We start from the raw sequence: 26,737 nt of genomic DNA on the forward strand, positions 1-26,737 counted from the left end.
TGTATGTACATAGAATTTTGTATAGCCTCCCGCCAATCTGATGGTGTAGGTAACGACTAAACCCAGTCGGTAAATATCACTATTTCTTAAAATCTATAGTGACATGTTTTTTGATGCATTCCGCATCATTTTCAAACACCGTATCCAGAATGCATCGAAACATGTATCACAATAAATTTTAAGAAATAGTGGTACATATTTACAAATTTAAACTTAAATTAAAAATGCTTCATTAGTAGTTTATCAGTTTTTTTTGTATATTTTCAAAATGCAAAAAAAAAACTGTTATAAGATAAAATGGAATAATAAAAGTCAAAATAAACAATGCACATAGTATTTTATTTCAGTAACTAATAAATAATGATACATAAGCTCTTGAAGTACAGTATAAATTTATTACATTACATACAAAGATTCAAAATTTGTACATTATATACCCAAGTCTGATTCTGATTGTAGATGCAAAGAGTCTGATTAACAAAAAGTTTGATTTAATTTAATTGAAATGATTTATTCAACAGGGTTTAATAATATCTGGAATAATTTTTTTTTAAATATCAGAATAAAACTTTTCTACATATAAAAAATATGAATTTGTGACAAAAAAGCACCATTAAAAAAATTAACAAAGTGTTGTATGAACCGAAATAACTAGAGAAAACATAATTTGCTTTAAGCATTTGAAGAAAAATATATTTTTATTATAATAAATAACAATGGGAAAAAAATCACAATACAATGGAATGAATAGATTACATATTAAAGGAAAAAAAATATTAGTTGAAGTCAAACGAGGAATAAAATGGTTATGTTTAAAACGTTATAAAACAAGAAAACTACATACGTCTTTCATATTTTAAGTGAATAAATTTTTTATATATCTGTAAATACATTTATTTATTAAGCCTCCACTCGTTTTACGAGTGATTTTAATGATTGTAACACATTGTACAATTTAAAACCAAAAAGGTTCACATGTAAAGAGTAATTTATTTTTTAGATTGATAAATATATTATTGAATATGTGTAAATGTACGCCAAAAGACAGATTCTATAAATATGTAGCAAAATATTTGTGCTGTTATATTGTACATAGAGGTTAATAAAATACAGGATTTGTAAATGTATATTTAAGGATTAAAGATTCAGTAATCTATCATAAGGCAACATTTTCTTCATAAGTAATGTTTTGTATTCATATATTATGTAATGTAAATATCATTTACACTTTTGTTACTAAGGACACTGAATTTAAAGCTCTGTTATATGGTGTTTATATATTTATACATTTTCACTTTTACATTATGCTTCATAATACTAGACTCCGATTAAAACTAAAACTAACAAACAGGGTAAAATTTATTATTTGATCAGAAAAATAAATGGTAAATGTGGTAACGATAAAGAAGAAGTTTATTCTTCGGGGGTTTCTTCCGTTTCCAAAATGGTTTTGAAGCAGAAAGGCTGGAATGGGTACCCAAGGCCAGTGTAGAACTTGCTCATAAACTCCACCCTGGAAAAGACAGACATTTTCAACAAACCATTTTTATATACTTTTTAAAGAATTATTTACAAAAATACTTCAATTACATACTATTACTGTGAGCCTAAGCGGCTCATTATTAGAAACAGGTATCAAATGGTGGTAGAGAGGGTTCAAACCAAGGGTTCAAATGGTGGTAGAGAGGGTTCAAACTCTAACTCAAGAGTCCGCAACACTAACCATGGAACCACAACCCAACACGACGATATAAAATTCTTACATTCAATTAAAAATATTGACAAAATAAGGTTTTAATATAATCATCATAGTCGGATAATGAATGTGGGTGGATTTCAAATAAATATATCAGTTCACCATGTCATCCATGACTTTTTTTTTTAGATGGGAATTGCATTTATTATTTACCTTGCTTATTATGTACAAGGTTTATAGATTATTTAGTGGATTTTTGTTTCTTCTAGCTAATAAAAAATGTGTTTATTTGAATCTGTGTTGGGAACAGGAGGGATAATCTAGTATGGGCCAATCAGGAACTGCTCAGCATTTACTCATTGCTGGAAGGAAACCATGTAAAACTCCTCAGGAGAAGGCGGACTGTTGACTGTCGTCAGCAGACCTTCCGTTCCACTAGAAGAGGGTTCGGCATTTTGTGTCCTACTTTAGTTTATGTTACCAATGTCCTTCACTATTTTTATCTGTCATCCATGATTTCATGACTCATGCATGATTAAACAAATTACATAGCAAATATTTTTTTTTAAGTATATTTAAATGTACCCTCGGCACGGGAAAACCTAAAGAAGGAGGACACATTGTAAATTTGAATTTTTTATTATGTGGAAATTAAATAAATAAATAAAATTTTGTCAACACATTCACGATCATGAATGCTATAGCAATCTATATCATGTGAGAATTCTCATTTGAGAAAAAAAATCTATCCATCGGTCAAACAACATTATGTATGGAAAATGATTATAAAATTCATGCAATTTTATAATAGGACAAGATATTGCGCCCCTATATAAAATATGCCGAGACCGCAAATATCTCAATGTGCAAGTTGTTCCACGATTAATGAAAAAAATTGGCTCTACTAGTAATTTTAACAAGAAAAGAGTGTCGGAAAATGTGATAAAAATAACCTAATTTTAGGTTTTGTACTGACATTTCTTGGTGGAACTGCATTTTATGAAATGAAATAACAACTTTATGGTTTTTCCACATTTATTTTATTTGACCAGTGATCGGATTTCATCGTTATCAACATCACCAGTGACGACAAAACCCGTACACTGATCAAATAAAATAAAAGTATTGATAGGTTAAACATAAAATAATTAAAAGTTTTGATAGGTTTTTTAAATAGTGGCAAGTTACCAGTGAAGGCGGAGAGTATGAAGGAAGGCAGAGAGGCCTTCCATGAGCACCAGGATAGCGAGAGTGAGGACGGCCCATACGATGAACACAAAGTACAGGAACACGGCCCCCACGTACCCCTTGGACACAAACCCAAACTTCAGCACCATCTGCCACAGCACCTCCGACAATTCTACAACAACACCACTATATTGAACTAACCGTTGGATAACTAACCAATCCATCTTACTTCAATAACAAAACTGCATCCCAACTACAATAAAAGTTTGTAAATTTGAAATGAAAGGGGCTAATTTGAAATAAAAGGTGTAAATTTGAAATAAAATTGATAAACATTAGAATGAAATTATTGTGGACTTTTTTTATGTTATTTTGCCTTTTTATGACATTTACTTCTTTTTAAATCCTTTTTTAAAAATAATTAAACTTTTTTATGACATGTATGCTGATGAAGACAGTGTGAGTTAAAAATATTCACTAAATGACACTTTTGGCAACAGAAACAAAAAAAGAAGATAAACATGGCCAATTTATTCAGCGCCATTTTTGTGGAAAAAATCACCTCAAGGGCACTTTATTACATATACAAATATAGTCAAACCAGGATATAAAACGGCCCAAAGTACCAAGACATTTTTCTTGTATGTTTTTCTTATAACCATATTTAAAAATATATATATAACAGTGAGATAAAATAAAAGAACCATAAGCCAGCTGTCTTTAAAAGATGTTTCTCTCATTTCCACATATTTTATATCCAGGTTCAACTGTAGTCAAAAGTTTTACATAAAAAAAACATATGCCCTGAATGCAAATATCTTATCTGTTTTGAACTACTTTGTCAAAAAAAGGTGGTTGTTACTTTTTGTATTAGTTAAGAAGATATGTGATAAAAGTGGACTTACGCGCATGGGCGAGAGACAACGCCCACAATCTCAGGTAGGAGGCCGTGTGGGAGATGGTGCTCAGCACGTACTCTATGGTGTGGATGGCCTGGTGGATCATGATCTCCGAGAAGGGCTCATCGTCGTGTCCTCCGCCGCCTCCCGCCTCGTGGCTCGAGGCAGTCGGAGTCTCCATGACCTCGGGTGTCATCTCTAGACCCTGATTTATGTCTCCGTTGGTAGTGTTCTACAAATAAAAGGGGATTGAAAAAAAAACCTTTTTTCTGTCTGACAATATTTTCCTCATTTATGCAAAACTGTCAACTTACAATCAATATGGTATGCTTCATCTGGATATAACAAGCAGACACTATTTCAAGTACACATTGTCTTATTGCGGTAAAAGCTCGATATTGATTGATGATCATTCAAATTTTGCTCTAATTTGCACTTTTTCAAAATAACATTGTAAATTTGAAAATTCAACTAAATATTTTTTCAGAATATAAATCTAAAAATAAATTTTTCAATAGATTTCATAACTGCTTTCACATTCACAACAAAAAGGCAATTTTATTCAAACATCGCCACAAAAGAGTTCAAATGTAGAATATAAACAAACAAAAAAAATACTAAATTAAAATATTTTTAAATTTCAATAACCCCAATTTGGAATCAACAAGCTTTCACTACACCCCTTTGATTCTTAGTTCTCACCCTCCCTACCACAGCACATATGAAGACTAAAGTCTACTTGGCAGTGTCCACACATTTAGAAATAATCATAACGGTTAATTTGTAAAGGGTCATTTTTGTGAATTGTCGTCTTGATTATTGACAAAAGAGAAAAGCTGCTCTTAAAAAAGAAAAAAATTTCTCTCTAATCTGGTACCCTTGGCTATGCAAAGAAAATAAAGGGAATAAAAATGATTTCCTTCTTCACTGCCACACATATAATTGTTGAAGGATGATGGAAAGATAATTAGAAATAATTACCGTGTGTTTTGGAGCTTTTCTAGTATACTTGATGAAAAGAGGTTTTCCAAACAGCATGACGGGAATGCAGAGGACGGCCACGATCACAAAGTAGAACTGCAGGTCCCCTTGGCCTTCGAACATGTACGCGTTGCACGGCCCCACGGCCTTGGTCTTGCTCAGCAACATCATGTTGATGAACAGGATGAGGACTGAGGGGGCGCATGTCGGAGTGAGAGTGGTGTCTACGTCAACTGGAATATTATAAAGCCACAAATATATTGGACATGTGCTATCGATAAAGCGAGAAAACTATCAAAGAGCAAGTACTGAATTAAAATTTAATTTAATTTGATTATAAATGTAGAAAAGGATCACAATTCTCTGGGTAATATTGCAATGCAAAAGGTAATACTGGGTGCGTTTTTCTGGGGTATTTAGTCGTGGTAGTTGAAAGTCTTACTAGACAATGTTTCAGAAATTTTAATTTCTTTTTTTTTAATGCATTCTTGTGTTCCTCTTTTTTGCACCATTTTTTTGTCAATCCTTAGAAAGAAAAGAGTTTTACTGTATTGTATATTATAATACTGTATAATTTTAACCAAGGATAGATAGAATATGAATGCAATTGTGCATTTTAGTTTAGTGATGATTAATCTCGTCAATAGGAATGAACTATTGGCCAAATGCCAGGTTGTAAGCCCCGAGGTGCTCAGACTTCTCTCTTCTTTCGTTTAAAAAAAAAATTGATTCATCTCAAGTTGAGACACATATAATATTGATATATCATCCGAAGAGTGAATAATCCAGTGTCTCAGAATAAATGATAAAAATTGTAGAAAAAAAGAGTGGCTTACCGTATTCTGCACTGTACAGGAACCATTTCAGCACAATCATGAACACCATGTAGAAGAAAAGCAAGAAGAGGAAGAGAAACTGCGGAAGATACTCAACCAGGATTGAAGATCGCCTCTTGAAGAAGCTGAAAGGATAAAAGTAATACATTTATACCAACAGGTCAAAATAATGACATAGTAAACAAACACTTCAAACAATAATTGAGAATGCAGAGTTTATGTGATTTCTCACAAGAACCTGGTACTGAATATAACATGAATAGAATTTTTACCCACTAGAATTTTTTTTTCAAACCCTTATCCGCACCCCAACAGTGCATAGGGCACTGCATCATATAAACGCAGTGTTATCTTGATCGTTAACACACGAAGGAAAGGTGATCAGCCCTCCGCTTCCGGTACCAGTCCAAGGTAATATTGAATAAATATAAGAGTGAAAAAATCACTTATATTTATTTGACCCCCCCTGGGAATCGAACCCGGACCTCCAGGACGGTAGTCGAGCGTGCTGACCATTACACTACGGAGACGGACGAAAATATCACTTGAAAATACTCACTTGAAATTGACTACGCTCATGGTGACTCCAAACAACATGTGAACGACACCGAAGATGATTGAAAGTTTCATTTTGTATGAATTGGAAAAGATAATTTTGTTTTCGGAGAGCTGAAATAAAAACAAACAAATCATATTAAAGAGATATGTATTACAGAAAAAACATAGTATGTAATAAAATTCCCTTTCCGGCTAAAGATTTCAGGGACAAAAATATATCATTATATTAAATCTTACAGAATACAAAGTTTTATTTTGGTACTATGAGGATAAATATATATTAAAACCTTAACATGAAATGGAAAACGTGAAAATTGCAGAAGTAATAATTTAAAAATTCCAATTATCAAAAATCATAAAATCCTTTTCAGCAAAAAAAACTTTAAAAATACAAAATAGACAGTATTTTAAATTACTGTTTGAATTTTATTTTATTATTATTAATTAACGGACTTTTATTGTACATAGATCAAGGTTCAAATTTAAAATGTAGTTTTATTGTCTACATTGCAAAAGAAGCAAACAAAAATTACTAAATTTATTATTCTGAAAGTGATGCTTATAGCGAATACATCTACAATAAAGTTGCATATCATCACGAATACATACGAACCACATAGAAAGCAACCCTCTTATTGTTACAGTCTTTTATAATACAAAATGTAATTTTTAACAAAGAATGCGTTTTTGCATTGAAAATAAATATTTGCAATGATAATGAAAAAAAAGGGTTGTCTCTAACAGTTGCTTGTTCTTGTCGTAATATGCACAATGATATATGTATGTATGAAAGAACTACAGAAAATTTTCAGCAATTCAACACATATAATGTTTAATTAGTTTCAAAACACTCACCTGCCAAGCTGGATCTAATCCCATGGCATACGGTTCCAAAGTATAATCATCTTTCGGGTTGAGTTGTAAACTGGGATTACTCATAATGGTGGACTCGTTGTATTTGGGTTTCCAGCTGGACCCAAAGATGTTGAGCGATTTGGAGAAGAAGTCGTTGTAGATGAAGCCCGTGTACATTGAGAATATGCCCATGAGTAATATGATGTATCGCCCGGCAAAGAAGATGTTCCAGATTTCGTTAGATGTTTTCTTGGCGCCGAGACTCTTCTCGAATATGCACAAGTAGGCCGCGAACGATGTCATGATGATGCCGTGTCCCGTGTCACCAAACATGACACTGAACAAGAACGGGAACGTAATTATTGTATAAAGAGCTGTAAAAGAAAGACAAATGGTTAGTTATTAAATCAAATATAATTTTTGCCGGAAACATTCTTCAGTGCTAACTTCCACAAACTTCCGGGTGTTAAAAACAAATTAAATAGCGATCGTTTGATTCTGATACTTATTTAACATCACCTTGGACTTGCACTTAACACATTGTTGTAGGGCGCTTTTTTCATCAACCCTGACCCTAATTAATACACTAATTAAGGTTGTATACTAATCACAAGTAACCGCAAACTCAATTCCGATCTGTACGATTTTTTTTGGCGTTTTGCACTTCATCAAAAGTAAGCAAATAGAACGCTTATTAATGTCTCTCGCTCTCCGCGTAAAAGATGCTTTTAAGCGTTTCCCGGAAACAATGTTTTAAAGCACAAGACCGATATATATGCCTTCCTCTAATTAATGATCAAGATAGCACTCCATTGGTTTGATGTTAAAAGCCTTACAGTAGGTAGCCATTTAAGAAATTTCCTAAGGTACAAAGAAAATTTTTTATGCCTATATTTATGTATAGTTTAATAAAATAAAAATAATGACCTAGAAATTCGAGAAAGAAGCTATGCATTTTTAACTCACTGTAACTCATTTCAACTCAAGAAGCTCACAATTCGAGAAGAAACAGACACAAACACATGCACACAAAATTATATTTCCAGCTTTACAGGTAAAATAAATATAAAAAAATCTAACCTGGATTGGCTTCACGGTAACTGCCCACTGCGTAAGCATCAATGAGGGCCTGGAAACTCTTGGTGAATTTATTGGTACGGTTGAATGTTGGAGGTGGCTCAGAAGTTTCAATACAGTTCAAGAATGATGGAATAGAACTGCCGCAAGCATTCTGGAATAGTAAAAAAAATACAATATTAAACAATATATTTAGTTTGATAAAATCACTGTTTGCGGAAATTTAAGACTAATTATAAAATCAAAAACATGGAGAGTAAATAAAATGGCGTTTTATAAAGCAAAGGGCCTATGTTTTACATTTTGACCTTACAATATGTACATCTTGCGACAGTAAAAATGGAACGCAGATAAAGGGTAATTATTTCAGGTGAACATTTACTGTAAATTTTTGAGTATTATATTGTTACGACTAGCTTAGAAAGTTACAGATGCTTCCATTTACGGATTTGAATAAAAACATTACATTCAAACCCGTAGATAAAAGCATCTGTAGCTTCTGAAACTAGTCGTAACAATATAATATTTAAGTGGTAAAAAAAAAAGTTTTATTTAGAATAAGGTTCATCCTCATACTTTTTGAGAGGGTAGTTTTATAAAGTGTACTTACGGAACCATCAGTCAAGGCCTTCTGCACGTTGGTGAGGTCGGATACAGGTACCCAACACTCCCCGATGAGGCACTTCTTGGTGACGTCCATATTGAAGAGGTTGAGCGTGTGGTAGATGGCCTTCATCTTGCGCACCATGATGGACCAGCTGGCCAGCTGCTTAGCTACGCTGGACAGCACGCGCTGCCGATGGTCCTGGGTCTGATTCAACACCTGGAAAAACAAGCTTTATTTGTAGATCATGTTCAGTCTATAAGATTATCTTCACGTCTTATTGTTTTGTCCTTCCCTTACGGGGGTGGTATTCGGTTCCCCATCCTTTGTTCATCCAGGAAGTCCTTCTTTATTAACTAACTAACCATCACGCCGCTTCACCGAAGGAGTAGGCACAGAGAATAGAACGCCACACCACTCTGTCTTTGCAAACATTCTTCGCCTCTTCCACGTTTATGCATCTCCTCATACATACCCGCCGATTATCCTTTTTTATTCCTTATTTAATTCTTTATTTTTGTTCTCCGAGTGTAAATCACAGTTTATTTATTGTACATACAGTTTCTTGGTAGAATTCCGTTTTTAATATTATTTGGTATTGTATCCAAAATAGAACAAAATTATTGGATCGAATTCTACTTTAATTTTAATGTATACAATGATATATAATGTGACGCGTTTCGTCTTATCAAGACATTATCAACAAACAAGAAAACAGAGTTTTTTTTTGACAATGTCTTGATAATATGAAACGCGTCACGTTATATAATCATTGTATTTATATGAAAATCAAAGTAGAATTCGATCCAATAATTTAGATTTTTTTTGGATACATTACCAAAAATTAAAAAAGTAAATCACAGTGTTTTAGTTTTTGTATTTAAAATTTATATGTTTATACTTATACCTCAATCTTACTAGTGTTACTTTAGTTTTAAGTCAAAATCTTTGCTCATGAGTTTTGTAAATACTGAATTATTGTATTTTTTTTTTTATAGGCATAGGGATCCTGAGGGGTGGGGATGAAGTGTCAGCCTCTGGCCATACATCCTGCTCCCCCCACATAAATCTGCATAGTGTTTATTCCTTAAGAATAAATAGAAAAAAAATCTCTATGCACAGCTGACAAAGAGTCCCCCAGGACTTTATAACTGGTGCGGGTGGGTTTAGAAATAAATAAAATAAAAAGTCTATAAGACGGATGAAATTTGGTGTTATGTGGAGAGCTCACTAACCATGTTGAGATCCTCCAGCCGAGTGCGGACCCCCTTGACCATGTCCTGTCTCTCGTTGTGAGAGTTGGGGCACGGGTACAGCGAGGCGTGGAAGCCGGTGCACACCTTCTTGATGCGGGACTTCAGCTGCTCCCCTTGGAAGAAGGCCACAAACACCGTCTTGTAGATCTCGTTACCCTGGGAAATTAAACCACATCTTAGAAATAAAAAAATATATACAAACATATTTTTCATATATTGTCATTTGAGGCAATTTAGGAAGTCATAAGACACATGTACATACCTTCTAAAAAGCCATTTTGACCATTGAAAATCCACAATATTGAAAGCAGAAAACACACAACTATAAATATAGACAGTCACATACAAGCAACGTGCAATATGTATTAGTGTAAATATTTATCTACCAGTATTTTTTTTAAATAATTTATAGAAGAATAATTGAAATATATTTTTCCAGTATAAATATTATTAACATTGGCTTTTGCATACAACAAAAATTTTATTACTTGAATTATTTTGATCGGAATTGAAAAAACATTATTAAAAAATATCTAAATTGTCCTTTTGATAGAAAACATAGAATGGGTGAATATGAAGACATTGAAGATAAACACAGTTATCTAAAAACTATAATATTTATTGCACTTTTAAAAGCAATATTTTTTTATGATATTTAGGTATAAGATAATCATAAACAATTTGGAGTTTACTATTTTTACAAGTAATAGCTTCCTTCACAACATAACTAAATATTATTTTTTACATGTTTCAGTTTAATTTGACTACAAAAATACATATTCAGTCAAAAGTTAAAAATGGTATTAACTAACTTACTAACTATCACGCTGCTTCTCTGCAGGGGTAGACAGATAGAATAGAATGCCACACCAAATATTCTTTGCCTCTTCCACGTTCATTCATCTCCTCATACATCCCTGCCGATTATTTTGATTGACCCAGTTGCTTTCGAGGTCTTCCTTTGCTCCTTTTTCCAACTACATTAGCCTAATAAATTTGGTTTACCGTTCTTTCCTCACTAATTCGTTCCAAGTCTCCAAACCAACTAAACACACCTTTCTTAATTTCATCAATAATGCTTATTTCAGCTTTGCATTCCTTCCTTATTTCACCATTCGAACATCTGTCATACAACGTTTTGCCGCACATTCGTCTAATAGATCGCATTTCGACCGCATTCAGTCAAAAACTGCATTCACTTTCATCCTTCTTTCGGCAACTCCTATGGTATTACATACATTGAAAACGTGTAAAAACAGATGACAGTTATTATTTATACGAGAGAACACACAATCATAAAACAAATGGTAAACAATCCAAAGTTGACAAATTGAGAAAAAAAAACATAAAACAATTTTTGATAAGCACTTTTCTGGACAAGCAAATTCAGTATGGGTGCAATATTGCAAAACGAATCAGATGACTCACAGTGTTGGGATCCTCCAGCGGCTTGTCCAGTTCCGCCTGACGCAGGAACACATTACCCCTGGAGATGCGCCACAACATCCTCTCGAAGCCGGGAACCCTTTCCCTCTGGATGACTCCGGCGACAAAGCCCAGCCGCCCGCGGATGGCACCACTCTGCTGGCCATCCTCGGGAATTAGAGCCCTGGAACAAACCAACAACTTACCAAATCAGTTAAGTGCTAGTAAAGATAACTGTTACATTTTAACAACCGCCCGTTTGAACTGATAATATTTTTTGTTTGGCTTTGAAGGACTTCATGATTTTTCCATTATTTTGAATGATGATACCACTACGATTTCATAATTTCAAAATTCGTTTTCTACTGTGAAATTGACCGTTTTACTATCGATCTTTAAAAAGTCAGCGCAATCTGATATATTCATAAACATTTCAATCATTGTCCGCCTCCATAGTGCAATGGTTAGCACATTAGGATACCATGCTGGAAGTACTGGGTTCGATTCCCAGCAGGGTCAAATAAACAATGAAATTTGTTTATCAAATATTACTGTGGACTGGTACATGAAGCGCAGGGGTGATCATCTTTCCTTTGTGTATTTAAGGATCAAGATTACAATGCTTCTACACAACATCCTTATGCAGTGTCCTGTGCACCATTGGGTGCGGATAATGGTAGGAAGAAGAATCAAAGGAAAAATGCATAAGAAGAGGAAATATTTTACTAGCTTGCTAAAGATATTACCTGGTCAAAGAATCCATCCCGTTGGCTTCTTCTTGCTCAGTGAAGAACACTTGAGTTTTCTCTAAAACATGCTTCAATTCAGTCAACTCCAAATAGTTTGACTTCAAGTTTACAGCATTGTGCGACAGCTCCAAGATTTCATTCTCAGTTTTCTCTAAATGCGCCTGGAACACATAAAAAAAATTAAATCCGTTTATTTATTTTATTATCATCCTTTATTAAATATTCAACAACAACCACATTATAATACCAGTCATATTATGCACCCAGCAAAGTTGGTAAATTTCATTATGATTTTATTATCATTCATTATTCCATATTCAAGTATAACCGAGTCACAATGCCAGTCATATTATAAGCCCAGCATACCAGCTAAAATTTTATTATGATTTTATTATAACTCTTTATTCAATATCCTGGAAATATGAGCCATCATGCGCAACATTCACAGTATTCGGAATTTAGCAGCTTCAAAAATAACTGCTGGCTTGAAACATATATTAATAACTGTTTTTTTTTTTCAATAATATTTTATTAAAGCTATTTGTAAATCTGGACTGATACAAATTATTGATACTGAATGTACTTGTCTTTCTTTTTTGATTACGATTTCCTTTTGTCAATTCTGATTTTTCCTAGTCCGGATAATGGAGGTTCTACTGTACAATTATAATAAATTAACCTCACCTCGAGATCGATGATTTCCCTCGGGTTGGGAGCTCGTGGCGTCTCTCCTTGCACTTCAGGGATGACGACTCCATCCTTTAGCACTTCGGCTTCGATGTAGCGAAGCTTCCTCTCCATTTCATCGCATCGGCGGACTTCATTTACAAACTTGCGTTGGAAGGCATTCACTTCGACGTTTAACTGAAAACAAATTGAAAATTTTATTAACCAGTTGCCAATTTATCCTGCGCGTGACTCAGCAAGGAGTTTGTGTTGTTTGGTGATGATTTCTTGCAACAACGGATTTTCTCGCCAAAATTTGACTGTTAAGTGGTTAAAATAATTCAAAACAGGAATTTCTTAAACCAATATAATAATAATAACCAATATAAATACCAATTAATATGCTTCATGTTTCTTGGATCATGACTCATTATTTGAACAACAGGCTACAAGGATGATGTTTATAATCTGATTGTGAAATATTTTCTCAGAAGTCCAATAAACTTATTCCTTTCAACTTTTATCGCTATAAATCGCTATTTAATGATCTTATTTACTCCTTTAGCTTTAAACACATAAACCCTATGTAAATTGAAGCTGTTTATTTTGTAAAAAGTACGTTTTGAGCTATACATTTTTAACTTCAGTATCGTAGAACGGGGCTAGTTGAACTTTGATGCGTTACTTGAGCCCAGCACAAAAAAAATCTGTATTTGGTCTACAATAATGAACGTATCGACATGATTCATTGTTCCCCTGACAGGTGACACTTATTGTCACGATATTTCGATCGATAATAATAATAATAATAAATTTGGATAACTTATATAGCGCCATTTTCGTAAAATAATACCTCAAGGGCGCTACCACAATCTAAATATTTTTTTGTACAGAGCTCAAGTAATACATCAAAGTTCAAGTAGCCCCGTTCTACGGTACATTATTTTTATTTTCAGAATCCCAACCAGTTTCGATCACAACTGAAGACTTATCTTTTCCAAATCTTCTATTCTTTTATATAAGACTTATCTTTTCCAAATCTTCTATTCTTTTATATAAATTAAAATAATTTTTTCTGTGGAGTGTAATTTATTAATTACATTTTCCCCAGCATCAAGATCTTAAATTTAGATTATAATGAAGTTCTTATTTAGTAAATATTTATTATAGTCATATATTGAAATAACAAATGTATATTTATTACCAAAAAGTGATTACCGAATCAATTAATAAAAATATAACAATATAACATTACTACGCACTTCAATCTTGATTGATCTTCTTCTTCTGCAAACCCTTATCCGCACCCAAAGGTGCATAGGACACTGCATCATATTGACGCAGTGTTATCTTGATCAATGCTTACTTGAAGGCAAGGTGATCACTCCTGCGCTTCAGGGTAATATTAAATAAATATTAGAGTGTTAGATTACTAATATTTATATTCACGCCTAGGAATCGAACTCAGGAGCTCCAGTACGATAGCTAAACATGCTAACCATTACACAACGGAGGCGGACACTGATTAATAGTGGACCTATTCTATTTTTCGAGTAAAACGTAAAGAGTGAACCTGTGGCATCAATTTTTATATACTAATCCACAAATGGATATGTATCACATCATATATACACACATGATATTATGATAAGTAATTATTATTTTTATATGGTCAGCATGCTCGGCTACCGTACTGGAGGTCCCGGGTTCGATTCCCAGGGGGGGTCAAATAAATATAAGTGATTTTTTCACTCTTATATTTATTCAATATTACCTTGGACTGGTACCGGAAGCAGAGGGCTGATCACCTTTCCTTCATGTGTTAACGATCGAGATAACACTACGTTTATATGATGCAGTGCCCTATGCACCATTGGGGTACGGATAAGGGTTTGAATGTAAAAATTATTATGAAAGTACATATATTTTAAATATGAGGTATTATGTATAATAAGTGACTAATAAAAATACAATAATAAGATAATCAACTCAAACACAATTAATGGTTGGGTAAATGACAAAAATTAATACCGAATTCAAGTGTAATCAACAGTGATTAGGTAAAACACTTCACATTGCAATAATTATGATAAATGTCTTTTTTTTGGGATTTCGTTTCTCGTTTCGTTGACTGTAATGTAGTATGTTGAGTGTATGTCGCGGTGAGAAAATTACAATAACACTATCATGCTAATTGAGTATTGACAAGTGGTTATAATCTAATAGGAAGACTAAGTAACGAGCGAGATTAACATGACAAAGGGAATACAACCGCGAGGAGAACAAATTCAGCAGCTTGGGATGTGTAACGCAAAGACACATACATATTTTCAAGTAGGTTGCGTTATATAACATGAATTTATTTCGACACTTTTAGGCTTAGTTCACATAATGATGTATTGCATATTTCGGTTGTTTCCACTTGGCTTTTTTTTAATTATTGTAAAATTATTTTTTTACAATATACATATTTAAATAATACAAAATAGTTGGTAAATATACAATACGTTTCAAATATAACGTTTCTACCTCTCTAATAAAGTAGATACTTGTGTTTAGAGAGGGAGTTCGTTTTACAATTATATTTTTTTTTATAAACAAAGTAAATTAAAAATAATAAAAAAAAAACTTTGGTATGGGAGTCTAGGTAGGGGCGAGTCTTATATGCTTTGGTTTAATTAACGTATCAGAGCCTAGTAACACAATTTCTTTGGCCTTCTTATTTACTACTTACATCCACATATGCATTGTCTATCTGTTTTAAATTATTTCAATATTTATTTGCTCTGTCAGTTTAGCTATCACGTGACTCGGGGCAAGGAGTTTGTGTTGCATTGACGAGTCTGAGTGCTGCTCGGGCAAATCGTATTCCAACTTGGTGGTATTGATTTGTTTTTATTGACTAACCCGAGCAGTGTTAGGGTAGTCCTGTTTCGAGTTATTTGGTGATGATTTCCTGCACTGACAAATTTTCTCGCCAAAATTCAACTTAAGTGGTTAATTTTATTGATAACTTGCTGTACCCGACCACGTGTTGCTGTGGCTCAGTATGGTTAAATAGTAAAGCAAGAAAAAGGATAGAATTCAATTCTAATACATTTGATTTCACAATGGGTATACAATATTTTAGCACGCTGTCTGCCATAAGCAGTTAAACTGATGACGCTTCCATTGCGCTAAAAAAAAATGTTTAACCCTTTGACTGACGAGTTGTAATCAAGATTTAAGTAGGAAAAACAGCAGAATTTATTTTTATATTTCTGATATTGTAATGATGCATTATTGCAAGGCGTTAAATAATAATATTTTCCAGTTTTTTGTGATTTTTTAATGTTTTTATTAAATGCTTAAACTAAGAAATATTTAAACTACTTTTAAAACTAATCTGAGATACACAAAGGTTTTCTATCTGGTATTTCTAGCCCGTTATTCCATTAAAATCTACTATTACCGCAGTAACTATGGTAAAATCAGTTTGAGCTATTTCTTCGTCAAAGTGCCCATGACAGGTATGGGCAAATTGGCAAAGACATTTGTTTTGCCCGTATGTGTTACAGGTTAATCTAACTAGACTAACTCCCAGACCACAAGTAAATTAGTTGAGTGGAAACTTACATCTCTGAACTGCACAGTCCCATTCTCCCCGAGTTCAGAGACCGAAGTATAAGCGGCCTCCGGCTGGATGAAGAGTTGGCACAAGGCCATCTCCTCACTTCGGAACATACTCCCCATGGTTGGACTCCTTTTTTTCCCTCCGCGTTACAAACCTGGAAAAAATTACAATTACTAAATTTGATTAATCATGGATTTCTTTTATATATTACAGTGTTAGTTACATGGTAAAATTTGTAGTAAGTAATCAGTTTCCCTGCAGTTGACTGTTTAGATTATTATTTATTGTTTTATGCTGATTATCAATAAAAAGCTATTTATTATAAAAACTCTTTTTTCAGTCTTTCTAACAAGATAGGATAAATCCAGTACTTTCGTTATATTTTTATAAAGTCATGAATATAACTATACATAGTCGAAGTCGAGTCGAAAAAAATTCTATTTTGATTGAAACAATAGTAGAAAAAATAATACCGAAGATCATAAGCCCTGTAAATACCCATACTTATTGAGATGTCAAAATATTAAAAAAAACTCCCAAAGTGGAGAAAACTCATATTTGTAAATAAGTACTTGGACACACTCAAAATTGTTGTGAATATCAATGTTTTAGATGCGGTTTATTATATGTTTCAATTCACACCCACAAATTTGAACACAACATGATTCGTTTGTTTTTTTTTTAGAATTTTTTTTAAAAAGCTTAAAGTGCATTAACATGGTTTGACCTCAGTTGAATTGCCGGAATTGCAATTGACAACGGTATGATGCATCCATATGCATTTTAATAAGAGCTAATAGGTTTATTGAAGCTACGTTGGGATCAGATACAAATTATGTACATGCGGGAGGAGTATAATAGTATTGCATTGCTGAAACTTACATATTATAATTCTTTTCAATGCTCTAGCAGTACTTTACATCCGCACATATAATAATAGTTTGTAGATTTTATTTTCCATAACATTTATTGTAATAATTTGTCTATCTATATATATAATTCATATATGTGCATATTTGTAATAATATACGGTCAATTTTTAAAGATCATAATTGTAGATACATAAAAACATGATTTGTTTTTAAATGTTTACCCTACTTTGGGTTAGTTATAAAAAAAAGGAAAACATTTAAAATTTGTAAATGTATTTGATAAAAACAAAAACACTATATTAAAAATATAATATAAAAAATTACTATTAACCCAGATTTTATTCTCTATTCTCTCTGCCTACCCCTGCGGTTAAGCGGCGAAATGGTTAGTTAGCTGGTCCTTTAAGACCATTGCTAGAGTCAATGTAAATTTTCACTTTGCCTTCAAAATTTCTTAGCATCTTTTTTTGAAAATTGAAAATTTCTGATTACGACACCCCGTACAGTTTCATAATTTTTTTTAATGTAGTAATAATAATAATAAAAAGAGTGATGCCGTAAAGTGTACACGTTTATTTAATAAACACATTAAATACGTAATAAATCTAGCATTCACTTTTTCGGAAATTATTAATTGCTATAACACGCATAAGAGAGAGTACCTGTTTAGAAATCCGTGATCAATACAGAAATCGTTAAATATGTTGAAATATGTTAGAGCGTGACTAAATTTATCATATATCAACATATTTTTGAAGAAAAATAACTAAAAGCCTGTATTGTTATTTGGCAAATAAAATGCAAATAAAATCACACTTAAAGATGGGTAATATTTTTAGTAGTTTTCAATAGTTTTTTTTGTATGGTTTATAAGTAAAATTGAGGCAAGATTTAAAAAGTCTATTATTTAGCACATAGTAGGGCCATTATTGCGATGTTTTTTTTAAATATTTTTTTATTACATAGGTATTTTATAAAATCCACATAATGGAGAATATTTTTTACGTCGATTGGTATTCATTATTTTTAGCGTTGAAACGTATTTTTGATACATGTAAGTCACAACCTTGCTTTTCGCGGATTCATAACAGAAAATAAAAATACTATTAATAATTTATGAAATAATTAAGAGGTAGGAAAAAAATATACTCAAAATAATTTCAGAAAAAAAAACATATTGTACACGAGAAAAGTTTTTTTTACTGTACTATATACTTAATTAAGTACAAATAATAAACATTGAGATAAAGTCCTCTCCAAGCACAAGACTCTTTTTGGAAGGGCACAGCGTGACTAAAATAAGATATTTTATAAGTATAGGGTCCGCCATCTAAAGTTTTTTTTTTCAACTAGTGCTTATTTCGTGAATGGTAACACTTAGCTCATGTCTGATTTGACAGATAATTAGTTTTATCCTTCCGCTGAGCGAATATGGTTGTGTATACGCTTGAACAACGCTGGGAAATATTGCGACATTACTTTGAAAATCATGGTAATGTTGCAGAATGTGTGCGAAAATTGCGTACGGTTTTTGGAAGAAGAGAAGCACCGTCAGCTCCGTATGTTCGTTATCTTGTGAAAAAAGTGAAAGAAACTGGCATCCTCATCGATAAACCAAAGCGTGAAAAGCCAAAAACAGTGCGTACACCCGAGAATATCGATGTTGTGGCAGAAAGTGTGCGTGAAGCGCCATCAACATCAATTCACCGTCGTTCTCAACAATTGAACATTTCGGAGACATCATTGAGACGAATTTTGCATAAAGACCTTGGTATGACGCCATACAAAGTCCAATTGGTTCAGGAGTTGAAGCCAACTGACCATCCAATGCGTTTTCGCTTCGCTGAGTGGGCCTGCGATCGACTTACAGAAGATGCCGATTTTGCCAAAAAAATCATCTTTTCGGATGAAGCTCATTTTGATCTTGGCGGGTATGTAAACAAGCAAAATTGTCGTATTTGGGGCACAGAAAACCCGCACGCATACATTGAAAAGCCGGTACACCCAAAACGAGTCACTGTTTGGTGCGGATTTTGGTCCAGAGGCATAATTGGGCCATTTTTCTTTGAAAATGAGCAAGGAGTGGCCGTTACAGTCAATGGCGATCGTTATCGGGCCATGTTGAACGGATTTTTGTTCACAAAAATTGAAGAGGAGGATATTGGCAACATTTGGTTTCAACAGGACGGCGCTACGTGCCACACAGCCGAAGCTACACTCGATGTTTTGCGCCCTGTTTTCAAAAAAAAAAAGTTATTTGGCGGACCCTTTAGAATCGTCTAGTTCGTAGTTTAAAATGTAATAAATTTAAATAATTAATTAATAATTAAAAATCAGTTTTAAAACAAAAACAAACAAAAAAAATTTAAAAATATATTTCCCATTTAATCGATCGTGATAGTAAATTATCGCTGTATTCTCAGGCGAATTTATAAAAATAAAAATGTTCATTATTATGCTACGTTTATTTATACGCTTTGCTCAATAAAAATAAAAATAAAATAAGAATTTAAAGGTGTTAACATTTATAAGATTGACATATTTATACACCTTAATTACTACAATATACCATAAGACTGGCATCGAAGATCGTAAATGATCCTTGACCTAAAAAAAGGCGGCCTTGCCGGAATTAAGCGAACCGGGTGTATCTCAATTCTCGCAAACAATGATTTAATGAGCTGTTAATGGAATTATACAACGTAAAAACTATAAATGGTCACTAGTAAAGCGACGCCGTAGTGTTGAAGCACAGAATCCTCAAATAGCGTGTAATTGACACGGCAAAGTCAACTTTGACAAATTATTTCCGGATCCATAGAAAACACACGATCAAAATTAATTTAACACTAAAATTGACAATAGTAAATATGCACGGAATAAATTTAATTTTATATTGTAATAAAAAATACTAAAATTACTAACAATAAAATACAAATGAAGAAGTCGCAATAACTTAATTTAATTTAATTTTAATATTAATTGCAACCTTAGTATAATCATGATAATTTTTCCGAAATAATAATTTAATTGCTGCATTTTTTACGTACTTACTGCACATTTCTCGATTTTTCTCAATTTATAATTTCTCAAGGCATTCGCAATTTTCTTACGGACGACGCGCGATCTGACAGTTAAAATACACGTGGTAGGATTCGTATTAAAATCTAAACAAATACATAATTGCTGTAAAGTAAACTTCATAATTTGCCATTCCAGCGTAGACACCGCCAAAACATGAATACTTTGTATGGAAAGTGAACATGTCAGATCTCAAAATCTATAGCAATATACTGCATATTAAAATTACTGAAATGAAAAAAAAAGCTATGTTTATATTATGTATGTCCTATTAAATGTTTTTAGAATATTTATTTGAACATATTACATACATAAGTCACATATATAATATTCCCGATGAGTAATTAAAGATTAAGGTTAACAAAACTGAAAAATAAATAAGAAAACACAGGGCAAAATGTAAAATACAAAGCAATAAAATATTTTTTATGCATTTATTAGAAATCGAATCCTCTTATTGAATGGTGCAATAGTAGCAAACCCATGATAGAATTAAATGCAAATCAAATCTATAAATAAAATATAACATATATATTTTATTATTACTTAATCATAATGTCTACTGGTTAGCTTCGAAACCGGTAGACACTATAATTAAGTTATAATAAAATATTTATAGTGATTTAAAAACAAAATTATATTTAAATAATAAAAAGGAAAATCACAAAATTGCTTCAAATATGAATGATATGCTAATCAAATCATTTCATTGTGATATATGATACAATGTTCATAGAATAGGAAGATAAAAACAAAAATTGTCATATCTAAAAGAATGATTATGACAATCATTCTTATTGAAGATATGTATAATAATGCTAATGATTATCATTATCTTTATGATAAATGTATCGGGAAAATATGGCATATGTAATATATAATATCATATACTGGACTCATCTAGGGTACTTCTGTCGGGCGAACGAGAGCGGTCAACTGGCCTAATGAGCTAATAGAAGACGGGACAGAGTGGACCAAGCCAGGGATGTTACATCTACTACACAAAAAAATCGTCATTTTCGTCGATTATTATCATTAAGATATAGTGGTCAATGGGGTTTTATCACTAGGGAGGAATATCTAATTTAACATACTCAACCTATAAAGGATTGAGTAAGACTCGTTTTGTGTTTATAACAGCCGATATAATCAATATTTTCATCCATCATTTTCTTTTGCAATATTCGCCTTCGTAAAAACGTTGTTTTCGTAAGTTGGTAACGAATAACGTCATAGAAACGAATCCACTCTACTAATATTACAGGTCTATAAAGCTGATACATAAAGGGATATGCCCCATAACACACCCGATTACGTAAAATTTGATGACGTATAGCGGTGTCCGTTTTTCGTTTTATTAAAATATCTTAAGTTAAAACCTTTATATCTCCTTATTTATCTACAGATTTCAATAAGAATCGTACTGATAATCTTGTGATTTTTCGTATTAATTTATTAGCCAATAAAACAACATCGTGAGAAATCCCTATTACCAACCGGCAGTGGCCAGTTACTGAACGCTTTACTCTGCATAAACCTGAAAGGAATTGTTGATATGCATATTGCGAAAAGGAGCGGTTAGGCGTTCTATGCCTTCCAATCGCTTGGCGGCCGTGAAGATGTTAACAAGGTTATTACTGCGGTAGATTATTCATACGAATAGATCATGAGTGTGTATAATCGCCGTGATAGTATATTATACTTTAGACAGCAACACGCATGAGCGTAATATTAATTTTATACAGCGAATCAGCAAAGTGGAGGTGAGATTGTTGTAAAATCACAAACAAATAAAAATGCAAAAAAGTAATTGATTAGATAAATTTCGATTGTTGCAAAACACGCGTCGAGATGTAATTTTTTAATTAATTTGTGAATTAGTAGTAATCATCAAACTGAAACAAATGAAAAAAATATGTACATATTAACAAAAAACGTAAATTTTGTTGTTGTTTAAATTTCTTCTTCTATGGTCTCAGTCTTGTGGATTGGTTTGCAGCAACAAATAACACCTCGTTCGCCATTCCGGTATATTATATAATTATGTTTAAATTATATTATCATAAAATAAAAGATTAGTTAAATTAATTTTGTCAACTGAAAATTTCTAAAGTGTAATAAGAGATAAAAAGCATTTGCCATTTTTAATAGGTTTTTTTAAGTTTTAAATTTAATAATATTATATTATACGTACACATCACAAAATCTAAATATATTGATTTTGATTATTTACAGTGAAAGACAAGCATATGTTTGCTCTAAAAATATAAACATACACGCATTGGTTCATCGACTGTCAAACTATGAAAGCGTGTTTGTTGAATTTGTTTGTTAAGTTTTATTTTTTTAAATATACAGACATACAAAAATATTGGATGTAACATAATTTGGATGTTACCCAACGATACATATAGACTACGATTACAAAATTTTATATGTATATAGATTTAGTACCTACAACCATATCGTGTTGCGCCACCGTCCGATAAACAGCACAGATCGCTCACTCCTTTCAAAAACGTCATAAATAAAAAAGTTGATTTTTCAGGACAACGTTTTTTAAGTTTAAAAATATAACACAATGTATTAAAAATAAATATCGAGCCACTTATTGAACTTTTTACCGTGCAACAGATCTTTTTGGGCAAAACCTGAAGGTTTTTTTCTCCATTTGAAAAATATTTAGTACTTACTTATAAAAAATGGAAAAAAAATAATAAAACAACGCATTTTCTTCAAAATGCAAAATCGTCATTTTCTGCCCTGTAGCGGGTAAATATTAAGTTAAAAATATGCCTCTTTTGCTGGGATATAGTGTATTTTCTGGACATTCCGAAAATATGCACAACTGAAAATTAACAATTTTTTATTTATGACGTTATTGAAAGGAGTGAGCGAGATATAAAAATGTTAATATGACGTATTGTTATTAATTTGTGAATGAACTGATGCAGGGGCCAGTTCGGTCCGCTGACCTCGAATTTGACAAGTCTCGCTTATTCCATAAATTGGAACACTGCTAAATTAATAATGACCGTAGCGCCGAGTGCCGAGGGCCGGACTACGAGCTAGCCACCGAGGCGGCTGATTGGCTATCGGTGTAATTCTGGAAGGCTTCAGTTAATGCTAAAATTACATCGGAAGAAGATAAAAAAAGCCACAATCAGACAAACTTCCAAATCTATTAAATACCAACAAGGGATACAATATCATCCCATATAAACAAGTTTCGAAAATTAATGCAATATGGATATACAACAATGGGTAGAATGATGAACGTTACACAAGTGTATAAAGTGATCACTTAAGTCAACCAAATGCCAAGTCGTAAATCATGGGATGCTCAGACTTTTTTTTAAATATTTATTAGTTGCCTAAAAAATTCGTCTTGCTTGTTATGTATAAGGTTTTACAGCATATTCAGTTTATATATCTTAAAACTGATAGTGAATATGGTAAATAATAAGGTTAATCCCTAAAAACAACAACAGATACAATACAATAGATACGATGGATTCAATATCTTATATCAATCAAGATTTGTCATAGTTCATTTATTTAAATTATTCGGCTTGTTGTATTTTCTAAATAAGACACCACTAGATCTTTATGCCCTATTCAATAGGGCCCATGATGAAATTTGAAGAGGCAATAGGACCTATTGCCTCATCAATTTTTCTCATCATAGGATGCTCAAACTTTCACCTTCTTTCATATAAACAAAGATATATGTTTTATCTCAAGTTCAGACATCTATAAAAGATTTTTTTGAGATCCATTTAACGTCATCTGCATCATATTATCTATTTGACCTCTTCTACCCCTTCATCCCTCCATCTGCCTAAAATAAGTATTTCCTAGCTAATTAAAATACTGCTGAAATCCATATACTAATTTCACTAATGGATAGGGCAATAAAACTCGAACGAAGCCGATTCCCCAATTCCCAAATGACGAATGAACGACAATATTCCAAAAATAATGTAAACATATTTATAATTTACGACATCTTTCGTTTCTTACCCCCAGATGGAGATATCATTGACATGTCAAAAATCAGTTGTGACTCGAAAAGGGCACTATTTTGTAGTTCATTTTTTATTAAAAGGACAAGTGAACAGTCTCATACTAATTCAGTCGGTCAGATATTTCGTTTTGCTGACTAGTGTAAAGCGGCACAGCAGACGCCACAGCACAATACAGGAATGAATAAACAGTTTTTTGCAGTCACCAATTTCAGGTTTCCGTGAAAAACTGTGACGAAAATTTTGATGTCAACATTGACACATAACCTTGATGTACAGTTGATCATTTAGTTGTTCATAAATTAGCCGTAAATTTAATGAAAAAAATCAATAAAAAACACACGCAAACAAGTTAAACGAAAGTATATAAAAGGGTTAACATAGTTTTACTAAACCTGCGTCTCGAAACTCTTAATTAATTTTAATAAATTAAGTTTTCAAGTAAAAAACTTATTCAAGTGAAATTTGTTTTATATCAATTGATATAATGAAAAAATACAATTCACAGTATTTAAAAAAAAATTAAATATGATAGCAAATATACATAATCATCAAGTAATATAAATGAAAAGTTTATAAAGTACAATAGTTGAAAATAAGCTACATATTTTTTTTAGGGATAAACGACTTCGTATATGTCCATATAAATAAATTTTTAAAATCTAAAATACATCAAGTTTCAATTTAAACGTTAATTGATTGTTGTAGACTTTGCACAAGGAAGTTTACGCGTGATTTTTTTAGGTGATTTTTTTTTTTAATCTACAAAAAATGCATTACGAAACATCAACAGTTTTGTAATGCATATTTGATACAAAATCAATAAATGCAAATTAAATGTGATTACTACAATAACAAAACAATAACAACTAAAACTAGAACACTAACTAATGGAGTAATAAAACTAGTAATTATTACCGTCAACGCCGGCCATGAAACTACTCACAAGAACTTGAGTGCGCTATTGAAGATATTGTAAAAGATATGTTAGAATACACGGTAACAAGAAAATTGTTCCTTCCCATATATAACACGGATCAGTTTTTTATTGCAGATATTTTTATCGTTTTTTTTACTAAACTGAATATAAGACGAGTTTGTTCAACTGGCAATCGATCATACTAAAATGCACCAAAAATGACAAGAAAATTACTATTAAGTGTTGTTTTTTCATCTCGCTAGTATTATGCGCGATGTTATATCATTTATTATGTATGCATTTTTTCTTACTCGCTCTTCACAAAATTCGATGTCCTTTTACGAGAAGCAAAAGTATTATTTTAGAGCATTGTTCCGCAAAGTGTGTGCCGCGGCACACAGGTGTACCGTGGTGATTAGTTGGTGTGCCGCGGAAAATGTCTAGTTTTGTGAAGATATTAAATAAACTTTGTTATGATATTATGTTTTCGCATTATATTTTGATAATAAATTAATATTAAAAAAACTTTTTTTCTGCTTTGGTGTATCTCTGAATTTTCTTAATTTGGCAGGTGTACCTTGAACAGAAACTTTGCGGAACACTGTTTTAGAGCATAACCACATACTAATCAAAATTGGTCTAATTTATAAGAATGCAAGACTAGTACTATTCAAATAATTTACGTAAAGTTGTTTTAAAAAATACAAGTACTGTGCGCGAACGCAGATTGAAAGTAATAAAATTCATTGTTATTCTGAATGTAATTTTTCTTATTCACTTTTCAAAAAAACCCGATGTCCTTTTACGAAACAAAAAAGTATTATTTTAAAGCATATTATAATTGCTATAGTTAAAAAGAGAGCAAGACTATACTAATTTTAAAAAAATCGTGAAGTTGTTTTTTAAATATTACAAAATACAATATATGTGGAGCTGCAACGTTTATGGCACCGTGTACAGCATTTAATAATATGTTCTGTGACTAATGTCGTATATTTTTACGTCCATTAGTTACACGAATTACTGCTCCAATAACTTCAACTAAATGTGAACTATACCAAGTATCATTCACATGATTCACCAAGATGCAGTGGGGTCTGACCGACATATTATTTCAAAATACATAGTTCTAAACTTTGAGGAGACAAAATAAGTAAGAAAATCGGGAATAAATTTTTAAGGCTGGATATTCGATAGCCCGCAACTTAATTTTCTTTAAACCCGGATAACATTTAACGTAATTATTTTTTGCTAAAAACGCCGTTTTTGTATTGAAAAAATAATTTTTCATTCGAAATAAATGTATGATTTTGAAAAGAAAACAGTTATTGAAAGGTAAGGAGTTTAAAAAATGTATAAAAATATTATTTCAATCTATGAATGTATATTGCAAAAAAAAAATTAAATGCATAATACATAGATTTTTATTTAAAAAAT

The 26,737-nt window shown here is 32.2% G+C and overlaps 1 protein-coding gene across 2 annotated transcripts in view; it reads right to left on the reverse strand.

The window, feature by feature from the left end:
• Positions 1–318: 318 nt before the first annotated feature.
• Vha100-2 (V-type ATPase subunit a family protein Vha100-2) overlaps positions 319–26,737 on the reverse strand; it is a 47,874-nt gene continuing 21,455 nt past the window's right edge. For both annotated transcript variants that reach the window (XM_088269741.1, XM_088269739.1), the window contains exons 2-15: positions 16,406–16,557; positions 12,809–12,988; positions 12,122–12,285; positions 11,379–11,559; positions 9,930–10,106; positions 8,701–8,913; positions 8,094–8,244; positions 7,014–7,387; positions 6,160–6,269; positions 5,601–5,725; positions 4,765–4,997; positions 3,790–4,015; positions 2,885–3,056; positions 319–1,513 (exon numbers count right to left, since the gene is read on the reverse strand). In XM_088269741.1, coding sequence (XP_088125867.1) covers positions 1,414–1,513; positions 2,885–3,056; positions 3,790–4,015; positions 4,765–4,997; positions 5,601–5,725; positions 6,160–6,269; positions 7,014–7,387; positions 8,094–8,244; positions 8,701–8,913; positions 9,930–10,106; positions 11,379–11,559; positions 12,122–12,285; positions 12,809–12,988; positions 16,406–16,522 — 2,523 coding nt within the window. In that variant the 5' untranslated portion in view covers positions 16,523–16,557 and the 3' untranslated portion in view covers positions 319–1,413. The remainder of the gene's footprint in view (positions 1,514–2,884; positions 3,057–3,789; positions 4,016–4,764; positions 4,998–5,600; positions 5,726–6,159; positions 6,270–7,013; positions 7,388–8,093; positions 8,245–8,700; positions 8,914–9,929; positions 10,107–11,378; positions 11,560–12,121; positions 12,286–12,808; positions 12,989–16,405; positions 16,558–26,737) is intronic.

This window comes from Brachycentrus maculatus, unplaced genomic scaffold (genome assembly GCF_059751285.1).
Source record: "Brachycentrus maculatus isolate JH-2025_06_01 unplaced genomic scaffold, ASM5975128v1 h1tg000362l, whole genome shotgun sequence".
Classification (NCBI taxonomy): Eukaryota; Metazoa; Arthropoda; class Insecta; order Trichoptera; family Brachycentridae; genus Brachycentrus; species Brachycentrus maculatus.